Source organism: Felis catus, chromosome D4 (assembly GCF_018350175.1).
Source record: "Felis catus isolate Fca126 chromosome D4, F.catus_Fca126_mat1.0, whole genome shotgun sequence".
Lineage (NCBI taxonomy): Eukaryota > Metazoa > Chordata > Mammalia > Carnivora > Felidae > Felis > Felis catus.
In genome coordinates, this window is record NC_058380.1 from 18,966,433 (window position 1) to 18,981,210 (window position 14,778).

The 14,778-nt window shown below is 37.9% G+C and overlaps 1 protein-coding gene across 7 annotated transcripts in view; it reads left to right on the plus strand.

Annotated features, from left to right (window-relative positions):
* Window positions 1-14,778, plus strand: part of VPS13A (vacuolar protein sorting 13 homolog A) — a 253,881-nt gene that overhangs the window by 123,446 nt on the left and 115,657 nt on the right. For all 7 annotated transcript variants that reach the window (XM_023243364.2, XM_045043176.1, XM_023243365.2 and 4 more), the window contains 3 exons: window positions 1,234-1,401; window positions 3,777-4,081; window positions 11,837-11,984. In XM_023243364.2, the coding sequence (XP_023099132.2) occupies window positions 1,234-1,401; window positions 3,777-4,081; window positions 11,837-11,984 (621 nt within the window). The remainder of the gene's footprint in view (window positions 1-1,233; window positions 1,402-3,776; window positions 4,082-11,836; window positions 11,985-14,778) is intronic.

Here is a 14,778-nt window from a genome sequence, read left to right on the forward strand (position 1 = left end):
TATCCTTACATTTTGGGCTGCTTCGTTGGCTTGTAGCCTCAGATTTCTAGTGGTTTTAAGCACAGTTGTGATTTTTATAGGTCATCTAGTTCTTTGTTGTTGTTTTTGCTGCTGCTGCTGCTGCTATTGTTGTTGCCAAGGTTTGGAGTGGACCTCTGCCCAGCATTGTACATTCAGGGCAGAAGCAGAATTCCTGTAGACTTTGTTCAGCCTCATCTTGCGCCTCAGCCTTCAGAGGTCCTTAATATCTTTGGTTCCTGAAGTTTTCTTTGTACCATGTTGGAATTCATTTGCTTGTTGATGGCTCTTCAGCTTTCTACCTTCTAGCATTTAGAACGGTCAGGAAAGCTATAAACTAAGTTTAGTTGGTGATATGTCCAGCTTACAAAATTTTTTTGACAATTCACATGCGCTGTTTTCTCCACCATTTTTCGCTAGTATTGCAGAGCTTGAGATTTCGCTAGTATTGCAGAGCATACTGCTGTATGTAGGGGCGCCTGGGTAGCTTACTTGGTTAAGCATCGGACTTTGGCTCAGGTCATGATCTCGCAGTTGACAAGTTCGAGCCCCGCATCAGGCTCTTTGCTGACGGCTCAGAGCCTGGAGCCTGCTTCGGATTCTGTGTCCCTCTCTCCCTGCCCCTCTCTCACTTGTGCTCTGTTTCTCTATCAAAAATAAATAAACATTAAAAAAAAATTTTTAAGTAAATAAACTACTGTACGTAAGTCTTGTTCAGCAGTTGAGATGACCCGTCACAAGCAAATTAGGAAGAGAAATATAGGAGGAGACTTTTTGAAGGATCTGGAAAACCTGTTGACATATTTAAAATAGAAGTAGTTTTCATTAAGTTGTAGAGGTACAGCGTCTTTCATGTTTTACAGTGACCAAAGAGTATGTTCATTGGGCAAGTCTCAGTACCCAAATATACACACTAAATGAGAATGTTCGTATGATCTGATCATTTTTCTTCTGTTTTCCCCACTAAAAAAAATGTTGGGAAGACCTACTATGTTGGTTTCATGGCCCACAAAGGGAGCTGCCACCACCACATTGAAAAATCTTGCAGTGTAGGTTCCAATAGAGGTGTTAGAATTACTGTTTTATTTGTACTTGGCTTGAATACTTGAAAGATTTTCAAAATATGTGTGTATATTTTATTATTTTGTGCTTTACTTTTGTACTGAAAACACATTTCAAAAGTGGATTTTGATAGTTGGATTTTCTCTCATTAAGGCCGTTTACATCACTGGAAAAGAAGTTTTCAGCTTCAAAATGGTCTCTTTTGTGGATGCAACTGCTGGTTCTGCATACACAGATATGAACGTGGTTGATGTTCAAGTTACTTTAACTGTTGGTTGCATTGAAGTAGTTTTTGTCACAAAATTTCTATGTTCTATATTGGTAAGTATACTAATCGATTTTTTAATTTTTTCTTACTATTTGGAAGTTATTTGCTGTGTGTTAGGTGAAAAGCAGTAATTCCTCACTTGATTTTTTTCCCCTGATTTTTCAGAATTTTCTGGGTATCTTTTATCAATGCTGAAATGCGTAGTGTTTTATTTATATAATATCATTTTCATATGAGAATAGTGCAGTTAATTCAAGCATACATATTAATGTATTAAATGTACGTACGTAAACCATACATGGATTTGTTATATGTGTTAATTGAATTCTTCGTACATAATTGGTTTAAGTCTTTGTTTTACCTGACTTCCAACTCTAAATAAAAATACTAAATATAAGGATGCCTAAGTGGCTTAGTTAAGCATCCAACTATTGATTTTGGCTCAGGTCAGGATCTCACAGTTGGTGGGTTTGAGCCCCTTGTTGGGCTCTGTGCTGACAGGGTGGAACCTGCTTGGGATTCTTTTTCTCCCATTCTCTCTCTGCCTCTCTCTCTCTTTCAAAATAAATAAATTAATTTAAAAAAAAACTATGATTGAAGTTTGTTTTGGTCTCATGTAAGTAATCATTATGGAAATTATGTTTTCTATTGCGTGTTCTATCTGGGGTGTAAAGGCTTTAGAATGAATCTCTATATGATACCACCGTATGATGTTTGATTTCTTTTTCTGTTTTTCCTAGTTATTTTTTTCCTGTATCATACCTGTCTTTGGGACTTCAGTATTCACTTTTTAAAACAGGTTGTCTTTAAATCTTGGTGTATAAACTAGGTAATTACCTGATTCTAAATAAATGTTGCTATTTTTGTGATCTTTTTAAAATTTTTTTAAAGTTTACTTATTTTTGAGAATAAGAGTGAGCATGAGTGGGGGAGAGGCAGAGAGGAGACAGAGAATCCTAGTCAGTCAACCCAGAGCCCTATGAGCTCGAACACACAAATCGTGAGATCATGATCTGAGCCGAAATCAAGAGTGGGATGCACTGAGCCACCCAAGCGCACCTTTTTTTGATTAAATATCTATTTTTGAGAGAGAGAGAGAGAGAGAGAATTCAAGTTGGGGAGGGGCAGAGATAAAGAGGGAGACACAGAATCCCAAGCAGCCTCTTGCACTGTCAGCACATAGCCTGACATGGGGCTCAAACCCACGAACCATGAGATCATGACCTGAGCCAAAGTCAGACACTCAAGTGATTAAGCCACCCAGGCACCCCTGTGATCTTTTTGAGATTACAGTGCAATTTTTCCTGTAGCTTGTAGTGTGTTTTCATACTCAAATAGTAAATATGAACAAGCATTCCTGTTCTAATTTTTTTTTTCTGATTTATTTTTTAAGTTTGTTAGTTTATTTAGTTAGAAAGGACACAAGCAAGGGAGGGACAGAGAGAAAGAGAGAATCCTGAGCAGGCTCCGCACGGTCAGCACAGAACCCAGCGCGGGGCTTGGTCTCTCAAGAACCATGAGATCATGACCTAAGCCGAAATCAAGAGTTGGGTGCTTAACTGACTGGGCCACCCAGGAGCCCCTCTAATTTATCTTTATAACTCAGCCTCATTATGTCCCTGAGCCCTGTTGTGATGGCCTTTTAGTCTTAAATTACTGAAAATACGGGTGCCTGGGTGCCTTGGTTGAGTGTCCCACTCTTGGTTTCAGCATCAGGTTATGATCTTGGTTTCCTTAGTTCGAGCCCTGCTTCAATGTCTGCACTGGCAGTGAAGACCCTGCTTGGTATTCTCTGTCTCCCTTGCTCTCTGCCCCTCCCCTGTGCACCCTGGCTCTGCCTCTCTCAAAATAAATAAGCTAAAAAAAAACCCTTCTGTTTAAAAAAAATTACTGAAAATCAATTGTTTGGAAACAACTACTGAAAACAAATTGTTTGGAAATTAGGTATAATTCTAGATACATTTTATGTCACTGAAATATTTTTTCTAGAGGTCAGAATTCAAAAACTACAGAGTTCTTGACATTTTATTACTTTTCAAGTTACTTTGTAGTTTACAAACTTAACTAAGCTGTCTGTCCTTTGAGGTTGTATAGGAGAATACAGTGTGATTGCTTAGCCATTAGGGAAAGTATGTTGATAAGGGTAATAGGTATATTACTGAAACCTTGCAATATCTACATGTTAACTTTTTTCCCGGGACAAAATTTTTGTTGTTTTATTGTGTTTCTGTATCTGTATCTTACTGTTTCTCAGTTTTCAGTGGAGAATATTGAGATTTAGTACAGATAACCAGACTTGGATAAAAGAATGCTTGGTTGTACTGAGAAAAAATTTTTCTCACGGAAGTAAGATCATCAATATCAGTATGCATTTAACATTAACATTCATTAATGGTAACCTTAATAATATAATTCTGTTACCTTTTAGGCTTTTATAGATAATTTTCAAGCGGCTAAACAAGCTTTGGCTGAGGCTACTGTTCAGGCAGCAGGAATGGCGGCTACTGGTGTAAAAGAACTGGCACAGAGGAGTTCTAGAATGTCATTGGATGTTAACATCAAAGCCCCAGTGGTGGTCATCCCACAGTCTCCAGTTTCTGAAAATGTTTTTGTTGCTGATTTTGGACTAATTACAATGACAAATACATTCCATATAATAACAGAGAGCCAGAGCAACCCCCCACCCATTATTGATTTGATAACAATAAGGCTGAGTGAAATGCGACTATACAGGTAAGCTTTTCTTAGGTACATTTGTGGAGAATGCAGTCTTTTTCAGACTTTTTACATGAGAGGTTTTGGTATCCGGAGTCTTCTATCTACAGGGAGATTTTATTTTATTATAACTATACTAATTTTGAGAATTTCTCTTGCGCAAGTTTTTTGAAAACCTACATAGTATTTGAAAAATGCTCCTTAGGTAGCCAGGAAGACTAAACAATTTATCTCTCAGGAGTGACTGTTGTCTGATGTTCTGTGTCTTGAAAATCATTTTTAAATGTTTTTTGTGTGAGTTTTTTTTGGTGAAGGGGATGAGTTGTTTCAGGCAGTGTGATAAATTCGGTTTATATTATTTCATGTTGGATGGAAGGAGAAATTTAAGCACCTCGTGTATCCCAGGCACTCTTCTGGGAACAAGACGTATTATAATGTGCAATCTTTACAAAGGATGAATAAACAGTTTCTACTTCATTGTCAAGGTAACTGTTCTTTAATGAAAGTAATGAGCTGATGCACAAAAATGGGATCACACTTAGATTTTAGAAGGGTTGTAGAAAACAGGTCAAAAGAAGACAGCACTAGAGGTTGAAAGAGTGGTTTACTAACTACTGGTGTGATTTCCATAAGAATTATATGTGATGCTGTCTAGGGTAGGGAAGTGAGGTAGTGGAGAACTAGCCAGTTAAGCGAAATTTAAAAAGTAGAATATATAGTAAGAGATTATTGAATGGATGTCAGAGTTTGAGGAGAGAAATTTGACTCCAGATTGCAGGCTTACAAAATTTGTTATTTGGTAATAATGCAGTTCACTGAGATAAGATAGAACAATGCAGAAAAAACAGTTGAGTGGAGACATTGAGTTCTCTAGTGGGTAAAGTAACTTGGAAGTTGCTGTCTGACTTTGGTATAGAGATCTATAGAAAAAGATTGGAAGGCACTTGAACGTATGTGTGTAGATTTTAGGAGAGTGTTTGGACTTCCAGATTTGGGTGTCCTTAGTAATATTTAGCTATCTATTAAAGTCACTGAACAAGTGATATCACATAGTTTGTAGAGTGGGACATAACGGGACAGAATCCTGATGAATGCCAGTACACAAGGCATATATATTTCTCAAAAGAGACTTAAGAAATGGCATGCAGAGAGATGGGAGGCATTCCAGGAAGATATGTTGAGACAATGTTGAGGACTCTGTTGACATTGTTAACCATGAATTAAGAGTACATGATAATTTTTTTCATGTAGTACTTGATATTTGGTGTCGGATTCAGGCAAGACTGAACTTTTAACAAGCAGGTGTGACTAAAGTAGGACAGGATTTTTAAATATTGAGAGTCATGTTGATGGATAATGGAGACAGAAGAAATCAAAGATAAGAGGGTACATAAAGAGTAAAAGAATTGTAGAGAGAGGTTTATAAACTGGAAATTCATCAATCTTAAAGTCTTCAAAAATAAGCACTGACTAGTTGATACAGGAAAGCAAGAGTAGAAAGTGGTAAGTCTGGATGATGATATTCTTAAAAGGATAGGAGTGAGAATTGAATATCATTACAAACTAAGGAAAATGACTTCTGTCTTTTAATGATGAGATGAATAGGATGTTGGAGAAAAATTGGCCCCTATTTAATAGAGCTCCATGGAAAGCCAGGTTTCGGTTACAGTGATACATTTAGTGAAGACATTGGAAAATGTAGATTTGTTCAGCCAAGCCCAGGGAATTCAAAAATCACAGGGAAATATTGAGGTGAGAGACTTTTATTTTAATAATAGGCTATAGATACATAGAGACACTTTAAACTTCAGATGGCTCATTAACTTTTAAACTGTATAAAAGTCTAAATTTACTAAAAGGGAATATGTATCTAAAATCACATCTTGCCTGATTTCAAGACATGGTACATGTAAATCAGGTGTGAATCTATATTACAAATAGATTGTCTGCTTTGAAAAGAGTTTACTAGGGGCGCCTGGGTGGCGCAGTCGGTTAAGCGTCCGACTTCAGCCAGGTCACGATCTCGCGGTCCGTGAGTTCGAGCCCCGTGTCAGGCTCAGGGCTGATGGCTCAGAGCATGGAGCCTGTTTCTGATTCTGTGTCTCCCTCTGTCTCTGCCCCTCCCCCGTTCATGCTCTGTCTCTCTCTGTCCCAAAAATAAATAAACGTTGAAAAAAAAAAAAGAGTTTACTAAATATCTTTAGAGCATTAAAAATATTTATTTTTATGTCCAAAAATGAGTTAACTTTTTACTGAAGACATAACATAAAATGGTATTAGGATGAACAGAAAAATATGACCACCCAGAGGTAAGTACTATTAATAGTTTGGTATGTTTCTTCTAGTTCATTATTTCTGCACATATATGTTAAGTAAAAGAAGAATTATATATTTTGCATCATAAATACACTTTTTCCCTTAACAGTATGCTATAAATATTTTTCCATATTATTTTGAGTACAAAATTATTTCTAAATACTTCATTTTATTCTGTTAAAAATTAGTTGCCTATTGTTTAAAAGTTAATTTGATTGTGAGTTTTTTTGCTGTTATAAATAACGTTACAATTATTCCTATCATGACATCCTACTCATGTCGTTAGGATAATTCATTTCCTGCAATGAATTTCTAGAAATAGAATTACTCAGTTATACAGTTACAGGTTTTCCCTGAAATAATTTTCAAGTTCTTGATATTTGGAAATTCAGTTTAGTTTCAGCTTCATAGAAAAGCACATAAAGACAAATAAGTATTTTATTTTTGTGACAACCTGTGTTGAAATCATTTTGTTGCAAAGCTACTAATCACAATGTAAAATTTTTACAAAGATACTTATAGTACTTCTATAAGGAAAGTTGTAGACCTTAACCCATGGCCAGAAAGGACTCTTGAATAAATGTGGAGAGAATATTTTCCTCGATCTAATATTACAAAGATGTCAGTTTGTATACATTGATTTTGAGGTGGGGAATGGAGACATCATAACATTAGAGGTACTACTAAAATATATAGAATTGCACTAAATACTTCTAAAATGTATTATAAACTACAATGATTAAAATAAAGAGAATAGAAAGGTAAGCAGCAATTGACCATCTGCACGTATGTGTATTACAGTCATACATACATATACAGTCAGTCTGCAGTATTCTTAGATACCATATGTGTGAACTTGCCCATTCGCTAAAAGTCATATGTAACCCCAAAATCAATAAACATGACAATTTTGCAGTTATTTCTGCGTGTGCATATCCATGAGAAGTGTTGATCTTCCAAAACCTGTGTTCCCAGCTAAGGTGTCAGACAAAGTGACACTCTGTCTTCTTATTTCAGCAAATAATTGTATAGCATATGACGTACTGCAATTATCTAAGCCAAGGACTGGCAATACAGCATAGATTGAGATGAAGTAGTCCCCTTTTTTCAGGAAGATTTTATTCTTTATTTTTTTAAATGTTTATTTTTGAGAGAGGGAGAGACAGAGCATGAGCGGGGAAGGGTCAGAGAGAGAGGGAGACAGAGGATCCTAAGCAGGCTCCAGGCTCCATGCTGACAGCAGAGAGCCCAATGTGGGGCTCAAATTCATGAACCACAAGATCCCGACCTGCGCCTGAGTCAGATGCTTAACCAACTGAGCCACACAGGGGCGCCATCATGAAGCTTTTATTTCTAACTGAAACTATAGACAAGACAATAAACTATTAAAATACAGTATATAAAATAGAATGTGGGAGCACATAGGAAAAGTATCTATCCCAGATACTGAGTAACACTGATAAGGCAAATATTTTTAAGGAGGTAATCTTTTGACACAGCAATTAATGTTAATTTCTTACAGTTTGTCCAGAACAAGAAAGTTAATCAAAAATAGGTACAAAGTACTGATCCAAGTATTTATTTATACTGAAAAAATAAAAGCAACATAACTTTCAACAATGGAAGGTTAAAGTTATATTATAGTCATATAACATGCACCTATTAAAATTGCATATGAGGAATTTCCAGAGAAGGCGGCAGAGGGGGAAGATCTGGGTTCACCTTGTCTCATGGATACCCTTAGATAATACCCACATCAGTATAAATAACCCAGAAAAAGACCTGAAGACTGGCAGAACAGACTCTCCACAGCTAAATGTAGAAAAGAGGCCACGTCAAAGAGGGTGGAGACAAGGTGGGGAGCCAGACTCAGCCATGAAGCTGTCAGTAGGAGGGTGGGACACCTGTAGGCATGGAGAAGGGAAAGGAGCAGGTACCTCCGCAGGCACCGGGAAGATGGATCTTCCATAACACTTGGCTTTGAAAACCACAGGGGTGTAAATTTAGCAAGTTCTTACTATCAGTGGGCTTAATACCTGGAACTTTAAAAATTCAGGTTCGGCTCTGGGAGAGCCAGGGCACAATGGGAAATGGAGTACCCACCCTCTAAGAGACAGCACAACAAACAGCCCCCTTGCACAGAAGCAGCAGTTTGAAAAACACTGAGGGTAAACAGGAAGGAGATTTATTTACTAACCTCAAGTCTTGTGCAGAAGGGATAGGAGCTTTTGGGAATCTGCAAGAACAGAAAAGCTGACCATTGCCCTTACCCTCCCCTGATAGATACATGAGCACCTGTGGGAACCAGCACAGTGCAAGCACTCCCCACCTAGCTTGTTTATAGTGTGTCCTGTTGCCACACCCTTCTGTAGACCCACCCCCATCATCCTCGCTGGGCAGTTTTCCTGGTTGGCTGGAGATCCCTCCCATAGCAGATGAGCACAGACCTTGCTGACACCACGCACTTTGCCCGCACATTCTCCTGAGGACCTGCCCCCTCCAGCGTGCCCTTGGCAGGCGTCCATCCAAAGAGGTGGGACAGGTCTGCCACTGTGCAAGCAGCCCTGAAGGCGGGGGGCAGCCCCATTCCAAAGTGACTCCTGTGATGGGGATAGGGGAAATAACCACATAGTTCAACTCTGGCCTCAGCAGTGGGCCAGGCACAGACATCTGGTCCGACTGCAGGCTCCACCCACTAACAAAACTTGTCAGGGGACAACACAGGGAGAGGCCCCTGTGGTTCAGTGCTACCACTGTTCTGCCAGACACTTGGTCTGACCCACCTCAACCCCAGGGTGGCCCCATACTGGACCGCTAACAACACAGGTACCAAACTCTGCCCACAACAAGCAAAGAGCACCATTTCAGGCAACTGGATGGAAGGCAAACACAGCTCAGCAGTAGTAGGGCATACAACACATAGAGGGCACTCCTTAAGCACCACATTCTGATGAACAGGGGACCTTGCACTGCCGGACACCATGTGGACCTTGTCTTCGTAAAGCCACTACTTTCAAGAGCAGGAGACACAGCTGACTTTTTTTTTTTTTTAATTTTTTCTTAATGTTTATTTTTGAGACCAAGAGACAGTGTGAGTCGGGGGGAGGGGCAGAGAGAGAGAGAGAGGGAGACACAGGCTCCAGGCTCTAAGCCATCAGCACAGAGCCCGACGCAGGGCTTGAACTCAGTGATCACGAGATCATGACCTGAGCCGAAGCCGGACGTCCAACCTACTGAGCCACCCAGGTGCCCCACAGCTGACTTTCTTAATGCATACAAACAGAGAGACAAAGTGGAGAGACGGAGGAGTAAGTCCCAAATGAAAGAATAGAATAAAATCACAGCATAAAAGCTAAACGGAATGGAGATGATATGCCTGAAAGAGCATGCCATTGAAAGTAATGATCATGAAGATACTCACTGGACTTGAGAAAAAAGGAGAGGACTTCAGTGAGACTCTTAATAAAGAGGAAGAAAACATTTAAAAAATCAGAGATTAATAACCCAATAACTAAAGTTTATATGAGGAGTAAATAGACTAGAGGAAGCAGGAGTATGGATCAGCAACCTGGAGGACAGAGCAATGGAAAGCAATCAAGCAGAGCAAAACAATAGTGAAAAATGAAAGTAGATTAAGGGAACTCAGTAACACCATGAAGTGTAATAACATTTGTATCCTAGGGAACCCAGAAGGGGAAGAGAGTAAAAAGGTGACAGAAAATTTGTAGATATGATAGCTGACACCTTCCCAAATCTGGAGAAAGAAACAGAAATCCAGATCCAGGATGCACAGAGAGCCCCCAACAAAATCGGCCCCAGGAGACGCACACCAGGATACATAGTAATTAAAATGGAGAAAAAGTAGTGATAGAGAATCTTAAAAGCAGAAAGAAAAGAGAAAACAGTTACATACAAGGGAAACCAAAGCAAAAATAAATTATTGGGACTACGGCAAAATAAAAATCTTCCCAACGAACAATCAAGAAAGCCAAAAGACCAGCTATGAATGGGAGAAGGTATTTGCAAATGACTCATCTGGTAAGGGGTTATTATTCAGAATACATAAAGAACTTCTACAACTCAACACACACTCTCACACACAGTTTAAAAAATTCGCTGAAGAGATGAACAGACATTTCTCCAAAGAAGACGTCCAGATGGCCAGCAGACACGTGAAAAGATGCTCATCATCACTCGTTATCAGGGAAATGAAAATCAAAACCATATTGAGATATCACCACACACCTGTCAGAATGGTAACAATCAAAAACACAAGAAACAACCAGTGTTGGTGAAAGTGTGGAGAAAAAGGAACCTTTGTCCACTGTCGGTGGGAATGCAAAATGGTATAGCCACTGTGAAAAACAGTATATAGAGATTCATTTAAAAAAATTAAAAAGGGGCGCCTGGGTGGCTCAGTCGGTTAAGCGGCTGACTTCGGCTCAGGTCATGATCTCGCGGTCCATGAGTTCTAGCCCCGCGTCGGGCTCTGTGCTGACAGCTCAGAGCCTGGAGCCTGCTTCAGATTCTGTGTCTCCCTCTCTCTGACCCTCCCCTGTTCATGCTCTGTCTCTCTCTCTGTCTCAAAAATAAATAAACGTTAAAAAAAAATTAAAGAATTACCATATGATCTGGTAATTCTACTGGGTATTTTCTCAAACAATATGAAAAATGAATTTGAAAAGATACACTTATGTTCATTGCAGCATTATTTATAATAGCCAAATTAAGGCAGCAGCTCAAATGTACATCATTTGATGAATAAAGAGGAAGTGGTGTGTGTGTGTGTGTGTGTGTGTGTGTGTGTGTGTGTGTGTATGGTGGAAGATGGGTCATAAAAATACTGAAATCTTGCCATTTGCAACAACATGGATGGATCTAGAAGAGAAAATGCTAAGTGAAGTCATTCAGCAAAAGGCAAACACATAGGGTTTCGCTCCTGTAGTTCAAGAAACAAAGAAAAAAACAGACTCTTAACTGTAGAGAACAAACTGATGGTTGCTAGAGATGGATGGGGGAATGGGCAAAAGGGATTAAGAGTAGACTTAAAATGATGAGTACTGAGTCATATATAGAATTGTTGAATCCCTGTATTGTATTTATACCTGTATGTTAATGATACTGGAATTCTAACTAAAAATAATTTTAAAAACATATGGAGATAGTTCTCATTTTAAGGGTTTACTATACCAACATATATTTTGGCACTTTTTAACATTGTAAAATCATATTTTAAAAATACATTTCTCTATAATATGGAACACTTGAGCTCAAAAAAAATCATCTGTGTTTACAGTGGGATGTACTGTCATTTTGACTTGGAGAGCTGGGTAGATTTTATTCTTCTCTTCATACACAAATTACTGATTTTTTTTCTATTTGTATATAGAATGCTAAAAATTATTTTTTACTCCTCTGAGTATATATGAAACAAAACAATTTTATTTCTACTTACAGGTCTCAATTTATTGATGATACGTACCAGGAAGTACTGGATCTGCTACTGCCATTAAATCTTGAGGTGATTGTTGAGCGAAATTTATCTTGGGAGTGGTACCAGGAAGTTCCTTGTTTTAATGTAAATGCTCAGCTAAAGCCCATGGAGGTGAGTTTTTTGGATGCTTATTTATTTCCATTTTGTGTGTTAAAAATATTTCTTGGGAACATAAGGTATTTTGGTTGTAGATATTACATACTGACCAACTTTGTCAAAGTTGTAATAGTAGCCATATTAGAATTCATTGAATGTTCTCTATTCATTCATTCAGCAAACATTTGAGTGACTACTCTGTGTTAGGTTTTAGGCTGTATATGGGGAGACAGTGGCAAAGAAGCTATGGCATTGTCATTGGCTTCGTGGAACCTAACTAGTTCCAAGGGTCGGTGGTCATGGTGACCTAGAGGTGTGATAAACTTCTAAAAAGTGCATAGGCATGTACCTAAAATAGTTATAAGTTGTGGTAAATTCTGTAAAGAAAACAAATATTAGATATGGTGAGTAGTCAGTTGGGTATATTAATTTAGAAGTTAGTGGGGAAGTCTAAGCTGGAAATAATAATTTAAAGTCATCAGCACCTAGATGGTATTTAAAGCCATGACAACATAAGAAATAGCCTAGAGAAAGTCCTAGAAGAAATGGAAGAGGTTGATAATGAAAATGGCAAATGGGTCATTTGCATAACTTTACTTCCCTGTTGATAGTGCTTCACAGCTCTCTAATATAACTATCCAAAATTTGTATTTTCCCTCTTGGCTGGATGGAAGTCAACTGTATCACATGCTTTGCTGAAGTGACGGCAACACATACTCTGTCTGGAAGGTTGCTTTAAGAAACCTACTTAACAAATCCTCTTTCCTCCTCCATTTTCCTTTCTATTTTTCCCTATAAAAATTGTATTCAAAAAGAGAAAATCATCCTTTTTAAAGGTTTCAGATTTTTATTTCAGAAATACATTTCGAGTTTAAAACATCATCTCAAGTGAAAAATCTTTATGCTCATAGTGTATAAGATCATATAGACTCCCTAACTTACAAATGGAAAGTATTTTCTTGAGATGAAAATTGAAGTCTCTCTATATTGATAAGACAACAGATCAAAACTTTTAAAACATTAAGTAGCATGGTTCACCCAGCTTACTGCACAGATCTTGCAAGTGGCCTTAGTTAGATCTCTGGGGGGCAGCAGGGACACCATTTTGTTCCATTCTTTTCTAGGAAGATCCATGCAGAATGTTCAGATGAACCTTTGTAGACCATCTGTAAAGGCCCAGCTGCCTTCTAGGGCAGATGAAATTGGGTCTTCCCCTACCCTGATCCACCTGAATAGGTAGCAGATATGGCCCTGGGTCCACATATTTGACCCCTCCTCGTTCAGGGAAAGGTTGAAATCAGTTACTGTCATACATCTAGACTAAGTACTGCAGCCTCTGATTTTTGACTTCTCGGACTTTTGGGGGTGTCAAGATAGCCTGTCCTGACATGTAGGAGCCATAGTCCAGTGGTCCTGGAATCCTTGTAATTCTTCTGACTTCCTGCACTGAGCTGTTTTCAAGAGTGAAGATTGCAAATACCACTATTTTGGGGGCCATTTGATATATACATGTACTAATTGAAAGATGAGGTTTAGATGTAGTGGTCATATTTAACTTCAGCTTATTAATTTATATGAACATACTATTTTTGTAATACCAGGTATGTAATAAACACAAGATGTCATGAATAAATGAAAAAGAAAAGCACAGCATAAATAGCATGAATAAGATACACATGGACTTAATCTTAAAACACTAGATTAGCATATCATCTTTGAAATGCAGTCAAAGGAATCCTAGTACAAACAAAAGTGTTAAATTTTGTGGTGTTAAAATTATTTCCTTGAGGTGATTGAGTATATCAACTTAAAACTCAAAGGGATTTTTTTTTTACATAATTGCTATTGTATTACAGTTCTTCAGAGAAACATAATCAAAGGGTGTGTGTGTGTGTGTGTGTGTGTGTTTGTGTGTGTGTTTACACTTGGTCTGGATGTGGTAGACTGACTTCTTGATGACTCAATTTTAGCCTCTCCCTGACACAGAGGATGAGGTTCATGAGGGGTCAAACATGTGGTCCCCTGAGGTAGACTGTAACAGTTGTTAACTATTCAGGTGGATCATGAAGACCCAGTTTCATGCTGGTTGGTCTGCCCCAGAAGGCAGCTGGGCACTTATAGATGGTCTGTGCATGAGGTACATATTCTATATGCATACCATATATGTAATATCTTGGATAATATTGGACCAAATATCTAGATACTGTGACCTAGCCAAGTTGACATTGAATTAACACAGTTTTCAATACAGATCTTACATTGGTGATATTAGGCTAAATTCACAACACATGGGGTTTTGAGTGACTGCATGAATTCTTTAAGTGGATTTAAGTATCATATTTGACCATTAAACCTCAGCTTTTATATAAAGTCAGGATATATTTTTTATACTGAGGACTTTTGTTAGGTTCAAAGGAAATAATTCATGTAAAACACTGAACTATTTTTCATGATGCAAGTCAATATTTTTGATTAAATTGCATTTGTAAATACAGGTGCTTGGTAACCCAAAAAATGCAGAGTATCTAGGTAAAGGTGAAAGTTCATTTTAAAGGTTTTAAATTATTAGGTTAATTGGTATATGCCTAACAAAACTTTTATTCATAATTTCATTGGAATTGACATCTAATTTCCATATTTCACAAGGTACTAAAAATCACATGGTCATTTAGGAAACTCAGTATTATTTGGTTAGTACAAATATCTAATGCATTAAAAAATTGGCTTGTAGAGGATTGAAATGAAACACTTGGCTTTTCTGTGGAAGAGAATTTTGAACTACGTAAAGTAGTAATGTTAAAATAAGCAA